The 21,648-nt window shown below is 34.2% G+C and overlaps 1 protein-coding gene and 1 non-coding gene across 3 annotated transcripts in view; one reads left to right on the top strand and one right to left on the bottom strand.

Moving 5' to 3' along the window:
• The window catches only part of Wdr72 (WD repeat domain 72), a 193,031-nt gene that overhangs the window by 47,275 nt on the left and 124,108 nt on the right, over positions 1–21,648 (top strand). For both annotated transcript variants that reach the window (XM_026391947.2, XM_026391938.2), the window contains exon 13: positions 8,712–8,914. In XM_026391947.2, the coding sequence (XP_026247732.2) occupies positions 8,712–8,914 (203 nt within the window). The remainder of the gene's footprint in view (positions 1–8,711; positions 8,915–21,648) is intronic.
• LOC113186151 (U6 spliceosomal RNA) lies at positions 6,231–6,339 on the bottom strand. The gene has a single exon (XR_003301234.1). It is a non-coding gene; the product is annotated as a U6 spliceosomal RNA (small nuclear RNA).

The raw sequence follows: 21,648 nt of genomic DNA, 5'->3' as shown, positions 1-21,648 counted from the left end.
TAAAGGTACAGTGTCCAACTACAACTATATATATATATATATATATATATATATATATATATATATACATGCACCCACATATATACATATATAAATATATATTTTTATATATGACTAGTATAAAATTTTTTCAAGGTTAATGCATTATTTCTAATCCATATACAAATTAACAAACTTAACTCTCTATACATTTCAATCTTTTTTTTTTTTTTTTTTTTTTTTGCCTGTCATATCCCTCCCCATCCTGTTTTCCTGGAGATCAATGGTCAGAATTAGATGTGAAGGTTGAATATGGCCTAGCTGATAAGTACTTGTGTTGCTCTGAATGTGCTGAAGAGTGTGTCAGAGCTGGGGTTAAATTCACAAGGGTGAGGGAATTTTAAAGAATGTATTCCATACCCTTAAGGTATAGAAGTTGATGTGGAATCACTCATGACTGTAATCTTATTAGGGCCTTTATATAGTATACATATGAGCCACGTCTTTAACAGTCTATTTTACAGCTAGATTTATTATATTCAAATATATTGAGGAATGAAGGTAAGTGTCTTTATGCCTGAATTAATATTTTCAGAGGCATTCCTTTTCCCCACACTTTCATTTCTCATTCAGGTTAGCTAAGTTTCACGTCCCCAGATCCCTATCCTTGGCCAAATCCCCATCATGTTCATATTTTCTGGTGTAAAATTCAGTAACTATGAAATGCTTTTGTTAGGAATGGGGCATTGGGTCCACCTCCATAAACTCTATGAGGAAGGCAACAAACTTCATGTGTAACTGAAGACAAATGATAAATCTTACAAGAGATTCAATGGTCAAATTCCTTGAAAGTGGAATTCAGTTATAACTGTCAGTCAGCTGTTTGGTTGAAATCTGATTTTATGAATTTGATCACCAAATTTGGTAGCAAGACCATGTTTTAAAACTAATTTTGTTTTAGAGAAAGCTACTTTGAAATATAACTGTATTAATTACAGCCCAATCTCATGGTATATCCAGTTAGAAAGTGCCTGCCTGGTTAAAAGACCTACCTGCAATATATCCTTTTACGCATCTTTGTTCATATAAGTACAATGTATATCCATTACTAATCTCATATTGGGAATTATTTAGTAAATTCTGATATGTTCACAGTACCATAATAAGTAGAGTATTTAGTGGAAATTTGTTGGTTTACATTATATACACTTTTGGTGACCTAGGAGAATCTTATTGTCCTGTAGAGATATTCTTTCTACAGTGTTCTGAGGTGGGGGGGGAGTCACTATCTCAAATGTATTTATGAATAATTTTTAAGTAAATGAAATTTTTCTTTTAATGTGACAAAATTTAAATCCAGTAGGTGATTTTTTTAGTCCTAATTTATGTTCATTCATTTAGAAATGAATTCATCAGGTGTCTGTGATTTCTTTTTAATCCTTTTTTTCCTTTTTGGGATAGTAACTATTCCTTTTTTTGACAAACTCAGTGAACCTAGTTATTAACTGGTAGAAGGAGGTTTGACTAAGGGAGCTAAATATTAAAGCCATCCATTAATTGGTAGCAAGCTATGAAAATTCTGTTGGTTGTAGAAAGCAAATATCAGTGGGGGTTGAAAAAATATTTATGTACAAGGTAGAAAATGCTCCAAATATTGGGCAAATTACCATGGAAATAAAATCAAAGGAGGACCTTCTGACTGGAAGGAAATTAAAGTGTAAGTATTGCTGTTCCTTCTCTTTCCTTTACATCTCTAAGGAATATTTTGTAAGTGTTCTCTTTTCTTGTGCTGTTATCACAGTTGAAGGCAGCATCCTTTGTGATGCATACTTCTTGCCTAACATAGCCTGATACTTCAAAATCAGATTTCATAGCATGTGCTTCACATTGTGATTATTTGCTCTATTTAAAAACAAACAAAATCTGCAGGTGTCCTATAAACATTGATATCCTACTGCCTTAGAATAGACTGATTATAGCAACATCCTGACTTACAGTAGTTTTGGAATCATCCTCCTTTCCTTATTTTTATTTTCGGGGTGAGGATGGGGATGGGTGGTACCAGGGATTGAACTCAGGGCACTCAACCACTAAGCCACATCCTTAGCCCTGTTTTGTATTTTATTTTAGACAGGGTCTCTCTGAGTTTCTTAGAGTCTTTCCATTGCTGAGGCTAGTTTTGAACTCCCAATCCTCCTGCCTCAGCGTCCTGAGCCACTGGGATTACAAACATGCACCACCTTGCCTGGCTCTTTCCTTTCTTTTTCTTCTTCCTTTTTTTTTTTTTTTTTTTTTTTTTTTACATTTCCTTTCTTCTTGATATACAGAAACTGCTACAGGGTTTGTGCTGGTCTCTTGAAACATTTCACTCCAAATTTCCTTCAATTTGGCCTTCTTTTTTGGAATTTAATCCTCACCCATCTGCTCATAATGCTTAAACCTGTTTCTGCTCTGATCTCACCTGGAGTTCTATATGCATGTTTAAATGGCTATCCTCAAACTTGGTGTGTATGGCAATAGAAACATCTCTATCCTCTCTGTATCAGGGTCCATAGTAGGAGGAGCCAAGTAGATGTGGTTTTTTTCAGAAAGAGGCATTTATTGTAAGGATTCAAAAGTATGTTTCACAGAGATCAGTGGCTAGACCTTAGGAAGTTGCAAGGTCTCCCTAGACCACCACCTCTTTCTGATTCCCTCTTTCCATCTTTGCCTCCTTCTCTTTGCATTTTCTTTTTTTTTTTTTTCCCTCCTTTGACTAGTATATTCTGCTTCTCAATCCACAGGGAAGAAAATGACTACTGCACAGATTAAGTTAACATTACATATTCAGAGACTAACTTGCAGTCTCAAATCCCCAGTTCTTGGGTTCAGGAATGGCCTCACATCATAGCTGAGATCTGGGCTAGGCTTCTGGCTCAGGTTCCTGCATACACCTAGTCTAGTATTGGCCTCTCTTGGACCCTATAGTCCAAGTCATAATGAGCACAGTTGATATTAACTCCTGCCACCCTAAGACCTTGCTATGTTCTGATACTTTATAGCTGTCCCCCCCTCCACTGCCTACTGGGAAAGGGTACATTTTAATCTGTCCATTAAGTGGACATTTATTGAGTCCTGCTTTGTTCCAAGCTTATAGAATGCATACTTACCCAATAGTTCAGCATCTGGTGAGGAAGCCATCTGGAATCTAAACAAGCAACTGAAATATACCAGTTACAAATGTGGTGAGTGCTATAGAGAAGCTGGAATAGAAGAAAACAATGCAAGTAGGAGAGGAAGGCCTCTCTAAGAAGGTGGAAATTCAAGCTAGTACCTAGAAGATGAGATAGAGGTAGGAGGAAGGATTTGCTTGTTTTCTAGAGGGAAAAATAAAAGAAAATCTAATTTTTGCACCAGGGGAGGATGACATAGAAGAAAGTGGAGGTGAGAATAAAACTTGTAGGTTAGGAGTTTAATTGTAATTGGAAGTGTAGCCATAGGGGGAAAAAAATCTTTGGAGTACTGATCATATAATCCATTAAGTACTGTCATTTAGCTTTTAATTTAAGCCAAACCCCATTCTAATATACTGAGAAGGGTGAAAAAAAATGAGTCAAATATGTAATCCTACCATTATTTTGATTATAACCTAGTGTGTTGAGAAAGGCTGATTATAAAGGTAAAAGTCTTAGGAAGAAGGATGGGGGGGGCCCAAGCTTCATATCCCTGTGACCTCAGGGCTGGGTTTAGGCAAATTTCAGAGCCAGAGAGCCAAGGTGGTTTATTAAAAGACCATAAGGGATGTTTGAGAAACTCTGTCATGTAACAGAGGGCACTATCATATAGCACAACACTTGATCTCTGTATGCCAAACCTCTAAGTTCTCTTCAAATGTTTACTTAATTTAATCCTCAGTAATCTGTGAGATAGGAATTATTTTTATCTCCATTAAACAGATGAGGAAACTGAGGTATAGAAATGTAAAATAACTTGCTGAAGGCCTTACATCCTATAAGAGTGAACTGAGTACTTCAGTACAGAGCAGTGGGGAGCCATAGTCTGCTCTGAACCACCCTGCTGCAAGGTCACCTTGGTGTCCATCTTGATGGACAGAGAAAACCTCTGCTAGACACAGGGCTGCCCACATGGCCACTAGAATACTATAACTTAAAACATTTTTTAATGGATGCTATTAGATGTGTTGAAATGACAGTGAAAGCAGATATACAAGTGAAAATATTGTCCATACGGGTTCAGGATCTTGACAGTCCTGTTTTTATGCACTGACTTTTTTGGGGGTAAGCAATTTTGGATCAGTAAAACTTGATCCAGAATTGCTTATCAGGATATTAAGTGTTCTAAGCTCTCTTTTCTTATGATTATCTCCTTTCTCTTATATATCATAGGTTGAATATCCCTTACTCAAAATTCTTGGGACCAGAATTTAGATTTCATATATATTTTTAAATTGGGAAATATTTTTATAGACTTTACCAATTTAGCATTCCTAATCTAAAAATTCTAAACCCAAAGGGTCTCAAAACCTGGGACTTTTTTTCTTTTTCTTTGGTGCATTATATTTGTACACAGTACTTACATATTGTTACATGTTAGTACATGCACATAATATAACTATAATTTTTTGAGTGCCATGATCTTCAGGGAATAGCTTAGAACCAAAATAAATTGTATCAAAACTCATATTAATAAAATAAACAATAGAAAATATAAACTATTTACTAAAAAAAATTTTATGCAGTGACCAGATAGAGTTTAAGGTGTTTTTGCATATCTACTTGGAGGGAAGAGATAGTATCATAACTTTTAGGAGTGCTTCACTCCTACATGTGTCAACATCTTTTCTGATCATGTTCAAACTGATTCCAATGGCTAAGTATAAGTTAAATCCTATTCTAATTATCATAAAGTTAACTTTAGGAAGCAAATTTTTTTTTAATTGGAACTTGAATTAAATAATCGAACCTTCAGTTTCTGGTATTTCTGTAACATCAGGAAGCAGAAACTCTGTCTCTTGTCCAGTGCAAAAAAGATGCAAAAGCATCCCTTGCCAACATTCCTCCTTATGGTGCTGCCCACCCTCCTTGTTTGTGTTGTAGCTATAGACTCCCTCTAACAATTTAACTATATCCCTGAAGTAGCATAAATTCCATGAATAGCATAATATAGTTAAAGGAACATTCTGCATCAGAAGTTATTTATCTAGGCATATCCATCAGGATCTACTCAGGGCGGAGAAGTGACATAGTGATTTAAGGAGAAAATTTCACATAAAGGATTGTGAACTATCACAAAGAATTTTCATTTGAAGAAAGGGCTAGTAAGAAGTAAAAAGAACTCTAAAGAATATAGGAATAGCAGATTTAAAAAAACAACTCCTAGTCCTAGAAGTCAGATAGCCTGACCTAGGAAGAGACCCCCGCTCCCCCCACCCAAGGCTAAGCTCCTGACATTGCTGAAGAAGGTACATATATTGTTACTAGATGGCAGAGAAGCTGCCATGGCGGGGCGTTGGTGGAACTTTCCAGGAATATGTCCTCTAAGGTGCCAGGTAGAGTGGTTTACAGAAAGATGTCTTATTAGAAACACTAATAAGTTTACAGAACTGCCCAAAGAATGTGACAAAGGAAGCTACTTGGTGCTTGGGAAGCTCTGTTGCAAGAGAGAACACCAAACCAAGAAGGAAAAACCCTTTCCTCTGCTAGACCTTTCCATCAATCTCTATTCATAAAGGTTCACATTGCACTATCCACTAAAGGAAAAATATCCATGGAATTCATATCCACTTTCCCAGAGCAGGTAATGAAGGGTGAATTTGGAACTAATTTGGGGACAATAAAATGATAACTAGCACACATGGGAATCTCTAACCATTATCAGAATTTGACTAAGGGCTTTCATAAGCTATTGTGTTGGACTTATTGCAAAATCAAATTACTGTTTTGAATATGTTGTTTTTAAAATTTGTCTCTATAACTTTTTTTTCCTTTTTTTATTGGTTGTTTAAAACATTACAAAGCTCTTGACATATCATATTTCATACATTAGATTCAAGTGGGTTATGAACTCCCATTTTTACCCCAAATACAGATTGCAGAATCCCATCGGTTACACATCCACATTTTTACATAATGCCATATTAGTAACTGTTGTATTCTGCTACCTTTCCTATCCTCTACTATCCCCCCTCTCCTCTCCTCCCATCTTCTCTCTCTACCCCATCTACTGTAATTCATTTCTCTCCTTTTTTATTTAAAAATATGGAACGCTTCATGAACTTGCGTGTCATCCTTGCGCAGGGGCCATGGTAATCTTCTCTGTATCGTTCCAATTTTTTAGTATATGTGCTGCCGAAGCGAGCACTGTCTCTATAACTTTTAAAGAAATTGACTCTAACATTCATTATGTCACATTTGTGCTTAAATTGGTTCTTTGAAACAAAATAATATCCATCATATTTCAAATATTTTATAATTAATCATAAGAGAAACTGTTACAAAGACAAATGTTTAATATTTTGTTAGAATGAGAGATTTTTACTTATTAGTGAAAATAGCATGTTTTTTTTTTGTTTTAAATATTGTAGCAAATTAGTTTTTATATATGTTTCCTGCTCCTGTACTATTATTAGATTTTAAGGGAGCTCCAAGTATTCCTGGTCTGAATCGTTCTTATTTACAAAACATTGTTAACATTTGTCACTGTAAATAGCAGAGTAGATGTTGGAGCAGATTAGTTATCTGTGTGTGAATACAAGTTTCTAGGTGAGCTATTGTCATTACTGAAAAATGCAAGAATTATAAGAAATAGTTGAACTTGTGTAAGATAGTATAAAATAAACCATATCAATACATAAATGTGTCTTATACATATATAGTATAAGGAACATGAGCCATGTGTTAAAGTGCATTAAATTATTTTTCAACAATCCTCAAAAGTTGGGCATGGTGGTGCACTTCTATATAGTCTCAGCCACAAGGGAGGCTAAGGCAGGAGGATTGCTTGAGCTTTAGGAGTCTGTGTCCACCAGCCAGAGCAGCATAGCAAGACCCTGTCGAAAAAAAGAAAATCTTGAAATATTTTTAATACATCATATTTTGATGAACTGCAGAAAACCTATGAGAAGAAAATATCGGAACCTGTGTTCCAACTGAGACTTCTTAGAAAGATGGTGAATTTTACAGGTGAAACAGTTAAAAGTTCTTGAATGCATTAATTTTAAAGGAAGCTTTAGTAACTAGTATCTTTGATTTGAGGAAGTTTTCTCATTCTTGAAAGAAAAGATTTTCTTCATGTTGCCAACTCCCTTTTTTGAAAATATCAATCTTGATGTAAAATGAAAGCTTAAGAGAATGTCTATAAGTTTAATATTTTAAAGATGTTGATTTATGAATATAGAAAAATTATAAGAGAAAATATTGTTATAAGAGAGTCAAGACTAAAATTCTGTCAGCAAGATTAGCATGGTAGCTATTACAGGTTCAGAATCCAACATACCAACTAATGGTAGTTTAGTTTCTGCAAAGGAAGAATTTGAAAGAAAGAAGGAGAAATGAGGAAGAATTGGGATTTCTAATCTTCAAAACTGTCTACCTATCTGAAGCCATCATGGTTTATAGTATATATTACTATTTTCCTATTGTAATTTTTTTAGTTAATATTCTCTTATTACTATCAATAACAATTAATAATCTTTCTCCTTAAATAACATAGCTTTCTTTCTCAGCAGTAGAAAAGGAGTATATGAAATCTATATTTAGGTATTATTTATCAAGTTTATTTCCCTTAGCATTTTTATTCAATTGGAGGAAAATGTGTTATAGTACTAATAAGGCAAATGAACTCATGAGATAGAGGTCATGATTATTTCATTGATTGAGTTTTTCCTGAGTGCATGGTATCATATTTCGTAAAAATACAACTATCTGTTAATTATTTTCTGACACTTTTGCTCTATTTTATGCTTGTCCTTTTAAATATTGTAGCAAATTAGTTTTCAGATGTTTCCTGCCCCTGCACTACCATTAGATTTTAAAGGAGCTGGGACTTGCCAGCACCTTTTTAACTCTCATTTGGACTTGCCAGCCACCCCTTCTGGAACTGGAAGAATAGCAGAGGGCAAGGGATTTATTTTCCCTTCTAAAAATATAAGAAATAAAACCTAACAGATATAATAACAACATACCAACAATAAAAATGGAATGACCAAAGCGGTGAGGCACTTTCAGGCACTTTGGAAAGACATGAGACAGGAAAAAGAGCAAAACATCTGTATTCCTATTTATCCTAATCATTCAAATTTTATATTACCAACAGAAACATTGTCAACCTGGTGTCCAAGCCGACTACTATTGACTCTGTTATTTGTGATTTGGAACACTAGGGGACAGCACCAAAATATTCCATCGCTCTTTGTTATTGATCACTTGCATACTGTATAATAAATAAGAGATTTCACTGTTAAAGACTATTGAATGTCTTGTTGATTTCAGCAGCTGAAAAAGCACACGAAGGAAGACAAGCTTTTCAAGTCTTTAATTTCACTTTGGGAGAGGGTGATTTGAATAATTTAGAAAAATCTCCCAGGCTGTTTTGTTTGGGGTTGCAAGAAGATAATCAGGCATGATAACCTAAAGAATTGCGATGCTTCAATTAAGAGTGTTTTGTGTTCTGTCTTTTTATTCTACGAGGATAAATATTTTGCTTAGATTTTTATTCCTACTCTTGTTTTCCAGGCACTTTGGAAAGACATGAGACAGGAGAAAGAGCGAGAATTATTCTTAATTCTTGTGATGATTTGCAGCTTCTAAAACCTGAACCTGCACTTTCAGTTACCTCAGAGACACATAAGCACAAAAGTATAGAACAGAGATCCTCCAGCTCCCACCAGCTTGGGCCAATACCTTGCCCTGGTCTGCAGGTGGAGTCTTCATGTAAGGTAAGTTCAAATCAAGTTGCTGCTCACCAAGAACATTATCAACTTGAGTAAGAAGTAATATGCATTCATAAATACATGGTGGCACTTCAGACACAAAAATAAGAACTAAGAGATGATCGAATCTGCCAAGTGATCTTGGGTGAATTAGGACAGTTTTTGAGTGAATATTATCCTTGCTATGGCATTATTTTTGACACAATAGGTTTCTGGCTTATCAAAATTTAAATCAAATTCTACATGGTTTTCAGAGAGGAGGAAAAGTTACATTCTGTAGTGTGTGTCCAATTTAATTTTCAATTGAGCTTATTTGACCTCTTTTAAACATATATTTGCAAATAAACAAGAAGTTATCAACTAAATCATTGCATGGATAATGCTTTTGATATACTCAGCATCTATGGGATCCCCACCTCTTTAGGATTCCAAGCCTTAGTCAATAAACAATGATAGAATTTGCATTTATTCTCATAAACCAGAAATTTGTAATACCTTGATTGTTTTTCACTTTTAAACATGATATTATCATTTTATTTAAGAGATTGTTTTCCATCTTTTCTTCTTCATTGAGTTATCTCCTCAGCATGTTTTAACTGTGCCATTTATATGCACATATCTAATGTATCTTTTCACGTAAACATATTTTCATAATGTTATCTAATATATGTAAATTTTATTTGTTAATGGCTGCATCATGCTTTATTGTTTTCTTATGGCTTAATGTATGGTTGTTTTTTATGTTTCATCTATTAACCTTAGTTTTTTTCATTAAAATTATTTAAAGGACATGTTGGAAACAGGATTTCTAAGTCAAGATTTAGCTGATGAATGACAGATTAGTATTTTCCATTATTTTAATGGTATTCAAATACCATTAATAACAACTTTGAATAAGACCATCTTTTATCTCATGTGTACATACATAGTTAGTGGTAAAGGATGTGTTATCATCAAGAAAGGCCAAGTGGCTGTCCAAGCCATGTCTCAGAGCAGCAGAGCTAGTAACCGGGTGTTAGCACATAATCTTCACACTTTTAGATTTAGAGACCTGATTTAGATTTTATCAGAGTCCAGAATTGGTCAACTGAGTCAGAATTTAAGAACTGTGTAACATAACGAAACACCTAAAAATGAATATATATACAAGAAAAACACTCATTTTACAATTGCCAATATAACTGGAATTCTGTCCATCCTCTAACACAGAGACTGGAACAGCACCAATTATAATAAAGGCCCTTTGATGAACATGAAGTCAGAGCCATAGGGTTCACTGAGCTCTGAGTCAAATACAGTCAACTCTTTCAGTCCATCATGCTACTGTATTCCTTGGTCAAGACTGATATACAATGAAAAATTCCCAAAGATTGTATTTGTCTTCTTACTATTTTATTTAGACTAACCTATTTTGTTTATACCTTCTTCCTTCAGATACTAAGTTCAGTGCTTATGTAACAGTTTTTTTTCCCCTCTTTTTTTATTTAGTCATTTATTTTAGGTTGTCAGAATCTGGGTTTTTTAAAAAATTTATTTCTAACTTAAAAGGAGTTATTTTTAAAGGAAAATTGCATCGATACAATGAAACTTTTAACATTCACAACTGAACATAAGGTGGGAAATTGAATCACACATATAAGGTTGGGGTAAATAAAGTGCAGCCAGTGAGTGCAGCTGAAGGACACACATTCCTGTCCAGAGGCTGCCTTGTTGCTCTCAGTAGACTGTGTGTCAGTGCGAAGGCGCAGAAATGGTTGGGGAGAGCTGAATGTCTCTTGACCTGTGTGTTTCAGATGCTTAAGATCTGTGGGAGGAAATCTCATTCAAGTGCCAATTTTACTAGTTTAATTCCCAGAAGGTAAACTGATTGCTATTTCTTTTAGTTTCTTGGAGAACCTCAGAGCTACCCTTTAGGTAGAAATAACAGTATTTATAAATTTCATTTTTTAAATGTAATTTGTAACTTTCTTATCTTTCTTGACTTCAGGAAGCAATAAAATGCCAGAGTCATTGTCTTCTACTCATAGGCTGATTTCAACTTTATTTTCTAACTGATGCCCTAAAACCTTAGATGACTACAGTTTCCAATCTTTATTCTTTATAATTGGAGAGGAACTGAATTCAACAGGACTATCACCTCCTTTGTTCTACACACTATACTTCTGTTGTTACTGTGTGTAATGTTAACTACAGATATTTTTATTTGTTTTCTAAGTTATATCTTTTCCAGTTATGTACTAGGTATCTTCGTTACCTATTATTAATTTGTTCTTTTAACATTTCATCTTCTTAGAGTTAAGACTGTTTAGATTGTTTTATCTTAATCTTCTTTAATTTACAACTTTGATAAGTATGAAATTCAAAGGTGCTTTTAAGTGCCCCGTTCTCCTTATTATTCACATAGCAAAATGCTTGCATCATTTTCAGAAGAAAAAAAAATCAACTTCCAAAAAGAGGATTTAAATCACGCTCATTTTATAGGTAGAAATATAGTAAGCCCATGAAATTCTGGGTGTCTAAGCTTACTTTATATTTCAGGATTTGTGTGTGTGTGTGTGTGTGTGTGTGTGTGTGTGTGTGTGTGTGTGTGTTTTAGTGAGATACAAGTAAAATACTCTAACAATAGGGTGAACCAATGAAACAAAAGAATAGCATGTCAAACATGTGAGTGAACGATTGATTTTTGTTTGGCAACATTAGGACATTTCGAGAATGTCATATTCAGCTTTTCTTCCCTCATTTAAAGAGTGCTTAAGATTTGGGGAGAGGTTTAAAAGAAAACAGTAAATACAATAAAAAATTTAAAAAAAAACACTTTGAAAATGGGTCCAGTCTGAAATGTTAGAGAAGTTGAATTTGTGCAGCTAGACAAAGAAAAATCTTTGAGATAGGAGAGGATGGTCAGAGTCTTAAAGGATTTAATGGAATACGATATCATATTAGTGATGGGAAGCTGCTTTTCTTAGATACTGCTGAGGATAAAACAAGATAGAACCTGTATAAATTGCAGTGGGAGGAATTTAACTTCAAAGTAGGGAATAAACATCCTTGTTAATATCATTTCTACATGGCAGAAATTTTTGTAGCTTTCTTGTATTTCAAGGAGAAAAGGCCTTTTTGTCTGGGATTGGTTGGTTTTAAATTCCTAAATTCTGCATTTTTTTTTTTTTTTTTTTTGCCTGAAAAGTGAGTAAAAGGAAAAGAAGGATTATGTTAACTGCCACATTTTAGGCCCATTGTAATGTCCTGGGAATGCCTTCTGCTGAGCTGACTTTATCTCTAGAGTGGGTCTCAGCTCCCCTGGTTGCTTATTTAGAGCTTTGCCTAATGTGGCGGCCATTAAGCACATGTGGCTGTTGAGCACTTCAACTATGGCCAGCCAGCACCACATGTTAAAATGGTCATATTTATCATATGTAAGGTTAAATAAAACATATTTTTAAAGTCAATTTCACTCATTTCCTTTTTTTTAATATGTCAATTTAAAATTACGAACCTGACTTGTGATTTGCTTTTTATTTGTATTGAACCCTGGTGAACAAGATCAGGTTTAAGTAGTTTTTGTAGAGAACCAAATAGTAAATATTTTAGGCTTTGCAGGCCAGATCTTTGCTGTGGTACCTACATAAGTCTGCTATTGGAGCACAACAGCAGCAATAGACAACTCTTCAAGTGTGGTTGTATTCCACTAAAACTCCACTTACAAAACAGGCAGTGGACCAGAGTTTTTGCACTGGCTCTAGGTTGCCAGCTCATGGTCTATCCTGTCCTGTCTGGACTGGGGATCATAGTCAAAAAGAGTCAGTGCTTCCTATTTCCCCTCCATATCTAAAGTTTTAATATATCAATTCATCCTAATCTTATGTACCAGGTGGAGTGTAACCCAAAAGACCCTATATCAAGTCTATTCTCTTACAGAAACTAGGAACTCATATCTATTTGAAAACCATCCTTTGTGAAAAACAAATGTACAAATTATGGCTCCCAATCCAAATGAATTTTTTAAAATGGAATTTTCTTTAAATAATACATTTATATATTCACCTTTTTTGAACTGGAAAACTGATTATAATTAAAGAATACATTTGCATTTATTTGCATTCTGGCTGAGCTTTCTAGAAATATGACTGTATTTTTTTAAGGTTTATCTGACCTTAGGTTGATGTGTTTGGTGCCATCTGCAGAAAAATCTTATTAGAACTTTATACTATGACCTCTTGTAAGACACAGATGGTGCCTTGTTAGAACACCAAAAACTGGATCCCACTACTACCTATACCTTATCAGAATGAAAAGTTAGTTCTTTCATATTTTATGACACCCAAAATAACCAAAATGAACAGGTAAAATTCCCAAGTAATTATATTTGAACATTTCACCTGTAAATTTACATGTAAATATTAAATGGTAATTCATAATGGCAATGCTACAATTTTCGGCTTAACTTACTTTTTATTTAATTATATTATCAAATTGTATCACTTCAAAAAATAACAGTATCTACTTAAAAATAATTGCGTTTTGTAAGCATAAATCTTCCATGTTGAATGACAATTCTCACTTTTTTGACAGGAAATTAATTTGGGTTCTGTTCTTTTTGATGTTTAATAAACAATGTATGGTTATTTTCTAATGTGTAAAATATCTTGCATTGATTTTATACAATTTGGAAGAAAATAGACTTCCTATTAAACATGAGAGCACTTAATGAAAATACAATGATTTCTTTCTGTAAGCATTAGATTAAAATTAAGTACTCTGATTTAATGAATCCCAGCTTAAAACTTTAGTGCTTAAATGGTAACACCCTTTGTAGTAACATAGGGTAGGCAAATACAGAATAGGGGAGAAGTCTACAAGGCAGTTTCCTTTATGACTATATTTGAAATGATGCAAATTTTTGGCAATGTTTAGCCATTTCTCATAAGTCTTTTATTAATAACTTTAACTGCTCTAAGTTAAATAAAGACTTCTATAATACATAACAAGTTTAAAAAATAACTTCTTTATAAAGAATGTCCCTTTTCTCTGTGGCCCAAGTTGAAAAAAAATTTTTTTTAAAGTGACCTCAGTCATGAGGAAAACTATGCGAAGCAGATTACAGCTTTGTTTCAAAGCAACTGAGGCGGTCTTAGTCACTGGGACAAGTAGGAAACACACCATGAAGTAACTCCAGCTGTCTGCCTCACAAACAGAAGCCACTCCGAATTTCCTCACAGGACTTCAAAGGCTGGCTTGTATCTAAACATTCTTTGGCCATGTAAATCAGAGGCACAAAAGGAGAATGCTCCTATTTCATGGTGCACGGCTGATGTGAGTTCCGCATTGTGCTGCACGTGCCGGCAGGGAGTGCCAGCAACAGAAGGACACTGTTCTGACTCGTGTGACAAATGTAGTTAACACCAGATCCATATTAATGTTGTCAAGTTCCCTTGATGTATTTAAACAGATTTTAATTATTTTCAGCGTCCAAAGGCCTGAAATATATAGCCTAATAGTTCTTCAAAGAAAGCTTACTTAATGTGTGAATGTAAAACCTCTCATAAAAATGAAACTTTTATATTGGCCTTAGTCATTGACATAGGTTATTCATCAAGTCAGCAATTTGTGTGGCAAAGTGCCATTTGAATAGTGTATTGTTAGGATACTTATGGTCCACTTGACAAGGGCTCTTGCTGTAAATAGTGCAATTTGACTCCAGCTGTTAAAGAGTGGCTTTGACAGCAGCCACATAGAATGGAGATGCCTTACTGCACCGCTGAAAAATCAATATTGGGTTCTTGTTCATAGTAACCTGTTCTTTTCCCTTCTGTAGATTTATAAACGACCATCAACGGTTTATAAGTGGAAGTTTAAATATTGTTTTAAATGCAATTCACTGGAGTTTCAAATTAAGACCCGTGATAATGGTACCAATGTGGAGTTTTAGGATATGATTTTCAAACCCTGGTTCATGTTTAGTCACAATGACAGCTAAGTTGAATTTGGATTCTCTTACTCAGTAGAATAGAATTAGTATAAAACACAGACTCAAAATCGTGTGCCTATTGTACATGTGAGCCCAATTATTTCTTCTTTGTGATTTTTTCTTATCAGTTTGTCTTCTGTGTCCCTCCCATCTTCTCTGTGTTTACCTTTTTGTATAGATGGCAGAGTCCTTTGTGACTGTGCCCATGGCAACACCCACAGATGTTGACAACCAGTGTTGTCTCCAGTGTTGTTTTCCTAAAGCAGTCTTGCTGGTTTTGAAGAGTTTTCTAGCAGTTTTCAGCACTACAAGGTTGCTATGATACCTGACTGGCGGTAATAGATATTGAATCTGTTAATTACAATAACTACACACAAGGGCTCTTTTTTGATTGGGTTTTTCTACTGTTGCTAGATGTTATGTTTAAAGTACAGAAGAGGAAATGAAATTATATTCTCAAGATGAGAAAAAAAAATATTTCAAGGAAAGTCTTGAACCCTATGAAAAAATTCAAGTTATAAAAACCTTTTAGCTGACTATTGATTTCCTAGGATTACAGACATAATTTATTTAAATTAGCTCCAGTTTTGACTGAATTTGATTTTGAATTTTTACTGTTGTTTACCTGAGCTGTTGGAAATCTTCGTCAAATGTTACTGAGCAGAATTTGAAACAGCTGTCATTGTTAACATGGAAAATGCCTTTTTCAGTGAGACAGTTAAAATAACTGTCTTCCCATTACTAACCAACTCTGCATTTATTGAATTTGTGGCTGAGATAGCAACTGAAAATTCATAAAGCTGATAATATAATTGTGAACGAAGACCTTTAAAGCTGATTCAAGGTCGATGTTATTGTTTTTATAATTGCTGATAGGCAATCCTGATTTCTACCAGAGAAAAGGTTTGCTGGCTCTGGCTTTAGCTGATTTAAAAAATGTTATCTCTTCTGTTAATTCTAAAATAAGATTTTTCAACTGAATGTATGTTTATATCATTTCTTTAGTGCTAAATTTAGCCAACATCCACCTCAGTTCCCCTCCCCCAAAATATTTCATCATCCCTGTTAGAGACATGGAGATCTAAGATTACAAATCTCCTTTTGAATTAAATTCTGTTTGCAATCATCCATTTACTTGACTGCAAATCTCACTTAGAAACATGGGGAAAAGTTAAGCATATCAAGCATTTTAATTTTGAGTTTAGCTTAATCTAGGGAAAGTGTACAGCATGAGTATAATTTATTAAAGCATGTCTTTAAATTTGCCTTTAGATTTTTATTTTATAAATATTATGAAAATATGAATCCTGTAATCATCTTCATACCACATTACCAACTCATAATCATTTAGAGATTTTTTATTTCCCTTCTTTCTTCTTTTCATTCTTTTTTCTTTTCAGTTGTGGATTATTTTTCTTTTTAAAAAATATGTGACTTCAAAATTTGTTACATCTCATAGGACCCAAAAGATGGATTATTTAACCTGCTTAAATGGGTCTGAATCTGCTGAGGCAAAAATTCACTGCAGTGGGTCTGTGTGTTCTATTATTGAATAACTCTGGTTTTGACTACAAGGTGTTGATAAATGTTTCACCTTTTAAGAAACAGAATGTTCTTGAAAATCAGATCATTATCTTACCTTAAGAATAGGTTATGTTTTTATCTATTTTATGAATAACACATGGGATGATATTTTCAGGAATAAAAAGTGAAGTTTGTAGAAATTCAATGTTGAATTAACTCAGAGTTAGTTGCTTATAACAGGAAAGAAAAGGAGGAGAATAAAATCTTTCTTCTTGAAAGCTGGTAATATCACTTATTGACTGAGTGTACCATCTGGACTCATTTAAAGAAATCCCAACAGGAGCACTGCTTCTGTACCAATGACTTATGTTGGAACTGGCCTTGAGAGAGCAGAAAATGCAAAAAAGTTACAGGAAGCAATTCTCTGAAAAAAGAAAAAAACATTTATTCTCATGGAATATTTCACTTGTACTATTAAAAACAAAATGTATTAAGACCCTAGCTTTATTTATTAGAACTAAGGGCATGAATATATATATTATTAGAAAATATATCCAGCCAACATTGCTGTCCATTTTTCTGAATTGGATTTTAAATAGTGATATCCCGAAAGTGCCACCAGTTCTCTGCATCCCAAAATGACAATCACTATTTAATAATTGTCTTTACTCTCATTAACTACTCTGAAAACAGCTGTTTTCATCTTAAAATAATCCTGTGTAAACCTTTTGGTCCAAGTATGATTGTTCCTGCTAGACATAAAAATTATCGTAGTAGGCTGCTGAAAGCAGTAGGGACTTTCTTATGCATGTATTTAATTCTGTGCACAAACAGGACTAAAAACTATAGTTGTGTTTTGTCTTCAGATATTGTCTTAGACCAGATGGTTTTTAGAAAGCCATTATGAAAACACAAAATACAAAGTCCTGCTCACCATCACTATTTTCTTCCTAGCTCCCACTAGAGGTCTCTTGTCATTATATAAAATTTGACTTTCTTCATCTACTCTCTGGTAGCAAATGTGTTTTCCTTTTTCTTATCTCTCTAGCTAATCCTTGTTTTACAAGGACATGGCATCAATGGTGTGATTGTATGGTAGAATGCGGAAAGAATAACATGGGTCCTGTGTCTTCCAATAATTACCATGAGGCTTAAATGAGGATATCATTTGATATCTGATATGACTCCCCAAATCTAAGAGGTTACCTAAGTCTACAATTTTCACAAAGTTTTTTATCATGTGATTGTCAGTCTAACATTTTTAATCATCAACACCTAGCTTTTGTTCAACCCTGTCAATTACAATTCAAATCAAGTTTGTAAATAAGAAATTGTCTGTCTTTAAGGTTTTATAAACATGTTTGATGTTCACTTATGCTAATTATCAGGTTAAATAATCTTTAGACCATGATTTTTCCTTGATTTTTGGTGTTATCAAGGATGAACTTAATGTGATAGCAGCAGAAAACTATAAGTTGTGAGTATATCTTTTGATGATTCCATTAATCATAACCAAATATGCCCTAAAATATACACCTGACTTAAATGATCTACCCTTCTGTCTTAGTAAAGATAGAAGCTGGAATAAGATACAGAATATTCAATGAGTTGTACCATGAGCAAGCTTCTGGATGATACACAGCACTTAACACATTGGCTTGCTTCACTATTCTTGTGAACCTATGGCAAAAGTCCCAGCTATGGCCCCAGAGCTTGATGTTTTTATGTCTTACCTGATATTCTGTCCTCTAATTCTAGGACTGAGTTTTTGTATTGCATTATCATACACTTTGTAACAAGAATAATTGTAAAAATCTTTTTACCCTTCACTAATGAATAAAATCTAAGGATTTGGATCCTTACTATATCTATCTGTAAAAAGGGCATAATAAATGGGTACTTAAATCATAGTCAAATCATGAAGTATAATAGGGCCAAGCAATTTAATCTACTACAGTCTCATTATGTATGAATGATACATCACATCTCTTAAAGCTTTTGTAGCCCTCCTGTGGTTACCTGTCTTCTTGATAAATCATTTAATAGGATTGCTTTTAATTCCCATTTTCAGGATATGCTGAATTTCATTCAGAGTAAATATGCAGCACCACATTACAATTAAAAGTTCTAATTGATTTTAACCATCCACTGGTAACTTTTTGTTTACTAACTCTGGCCATGTTGATGCATGTCAAAACCTAGAATGTATCCCCTTGAATATTTCAGAATGGTCATTAAATTACAATTGTTAATCAATACTTTTATGCAACTTTTATTGTATCTACTGAAATAGGAATTACACCTGTACTTTTCTTATTAAGAAAAACTTCTGAACTTTAAATTTGATTTGGACAGTTATTATGAGGTCAGGGTAAGTATCTTGTAAGGATTACACATATCCTTCATCCATGGGAGTATCCAGTCTGTTGAACTTGCATTATGGCTTATGAAATAGCTTTTTCAACTTCCACCAGCATGATCTTCATGGGAAGAAAAGCCTGGAAAATTGAATTTCAATTATTCTTAATCTGAACTGCATTCATCCTTGACATGAAAATCAAAATATAAAGCATATATGAGAGAGAGATTGAATATCCACTGTAGGTTTAGAACCATAACCCAGATATTTAATGCCCAGATACTTGGCTCCATTAAAGAAACTCATATTTCCACTATAGCTAATCTTCTGCCAGCATGTTTTTTCTTGGATTCTTCATCTTGTCTAAGCTTCAGTGTCATTTCCTTGTAAGTAGTAGCCCACTTCCCAGTACTGTCTTTCTCAGCATCCTATTTTTAATATCATTTTTTATCTTTCTGACCGTCTACTACATTATAAATTTGGAGAGGGTGGCAACCTATTCCTCTTGTCTATCATGACATCCATTTCACCTAACACATGTCTGACACATGGCAGACATTCAGAAATATTTGTTGAATACGCTCAAGAACTAATAACTACTAAAGTCTAGACATGAAAAAATAGATGGCAAAGTGGAGGATACTTCTTTTTTTGAATTATAAAGAAAAATAAATAAAAATACTAGAAAACATTATGTATTTATTTTTCCAGTTAATTGCTTTAAGTCCAACTGGGTTTTGTGTGACTTGATTTTATAGAGAGTAGTGCCTTAAAAAAAAAAAGTCCAATAATAGCAAAAAGGCTATTAAAACACAATAGCTAACTCATCAGTATTTAGATACCATTCTCAATCAATTCAAAAGTTTATAATAAAAAGTTTATTAAATAATGGTAATGAAATTTAGGACATTCAGCACTTTGGGGAGGAGTGATTCCCCATAAGTAAGGTGGGTACCATGTGAGCTGAAAAAAACTCAGGAAGATTAAAAAGCAATGTAGTTAAGATGGCTTCTTTCACCACCAAAGTTTACATTATTGCCCCATTTACTTGTCCTTAAATCTTAGACTTTGTTTTTCCAGTAACAAAATTATCTAAAATAAGCACTCAAAAATAGCCTGAGGATTGTATTGTATATCATAAGCCCTCTACTTCCCTAGAATAATTACTTTGCTCAGCCCTCCCCTCAATACAAAACCCCTGAAGCCAGCCAACAATCTAATCAACAGGTTTGTAATAACTTTTAGAAATGTAAGTATAATAAATATGAAGAGGCCTTATTTATGTTTTATTTCCCAAATGCAAAGGCTCTGGTACAATTCTTCATCCCTCAAGTAGCAAACACAGATTCCTGCTTTTGTAGATCATTTGAAAATTGCTTCACTCTCTTTCTCATTAGAGAATGGAGAAGAGAGGGCTAATTACACTCTCATATATATATGACATTAAATACTTTCATATAACTCATTGTAGTGACAAAGGTGGTACTGGATTAGTAGTCCCAAGAGACTCCAAGCCTTATAAGATTTCCTTTTCTTTATTGTCTCTTAATAACCCATTTAGATCCCAGTGATGAGGCTCTTCAATAATTTCTAGTAGGTCAGTGTTCTTCTAGGTGCAGGCTCTGCTGATTTCAGTCTCTACATATCTCTTCCTGCTTAATGTCATGTACTTCAGTTGTCCTTATGTACCTAGTCAAATGCCGTCTTTATGCACATATTAGTTAACTTGTAAACTGCCTAAGGATTACCCAATTATAAGTATTTACTTTATCTTCTCAAATAGTCTGTAAACTCCTTGTAAATAAAGAATACTATGTATGTTGTGTAACTTTTGTAGAATGCAATGCAAAACAGAGTATTCACTCAACAAATATTCATTGTATACCCACTATGTGCCAGATACTCTTCATGATACTAGAAATCTCAAGATCCCAGTGCTCATGGTCCATAGGTTTCTAGTAAGAAGGAATAGATCATAACTTACATGTGTACACACACACACACACACACACACACACACACAAACACACACCAGATAGCAATAAAGGCTCTGCAGGGAAGCAATGTGTTTTAGTGCCTATAAATTTACTGTAAGCTGAAGGGTCATATAATATCAGAGAAGGGGTAGCATTTATACTCTTCACTTGGCAGAAAGGAGCCAGCCATTATTCAGTGGGAAGAATATTGTATGCAAAGCAAGCAACTACAACAAAAGAACTAAAGTACAAATAAGCTTAATGTGGGCATTGAAGCCAAGAGAGCCAGTGTAACTCAAAAGGGTCAGTGTAACTCAAGGGAGAGAATTAGGAGTTGCTAACTGAAGAGGAAGGTAGGGCCGACCATGCTGGATGTGACAGTCCTAGATAAGGAGCTTGAGTTCCAGGTACTGAGAAGAGTCTTTCTTGGTTTTACCCAAAAGGAGTGATATGCTCTGATTTATGTTTTGAAAAGATCACTTAGGTTACAATGTAGAAAACTTGAATAGAGGAGAGATGTTATCAGGGAGAGGAGGCCATTGCATAGTTGAAGCAAGAGAAGGAAATTGTTAGGTGATGCTGAGTTTTTTAATATCTTCAGTAAAAGCTATGATATGCTATATGTGACTAATAGACCTAGATCCCAATGGAGTCACCATAGATGGTGATGCCAACTCTGTCCACAGAGTGCAGGATGTTGTGTTAGATCATCTTCTGATGTAGAGAATAGTGGGTCTAAAAGCCCAGAATATAAAGGTGAATGGTGAGTAGAAGTTTGGAGAGGTGTAGATATGACTGGAGATAGAATGCATAATGAGGAGTAATGCAAAATAATGTATTGAAATTTTGTAGAAAAATAAATATTTGAATCTGGTCTTCCACTTAGTTATTGACTCTTGTGCAATGTTGTACA

Source organism: Urocitellus parryii, chromosome 6, assembly GCF_045843805.1.
Source record: "Urocitellus parryii isolate mUroPar1 chromosome 6, mUroPar1.hap1, whole genome shotgun sequence".
In the NCBI taxonomy this organism is placed as follows: Eukaryota; Metazoa; Chordata; class Mammalia; order Rodentia; family Sciuridae; genus Urocitellus; species Urocitellus parryii.
Note: the sequence above shows the minus strand (reverse complement) of the source record. Positions and strands in the feature narration are given on the sequence as shown.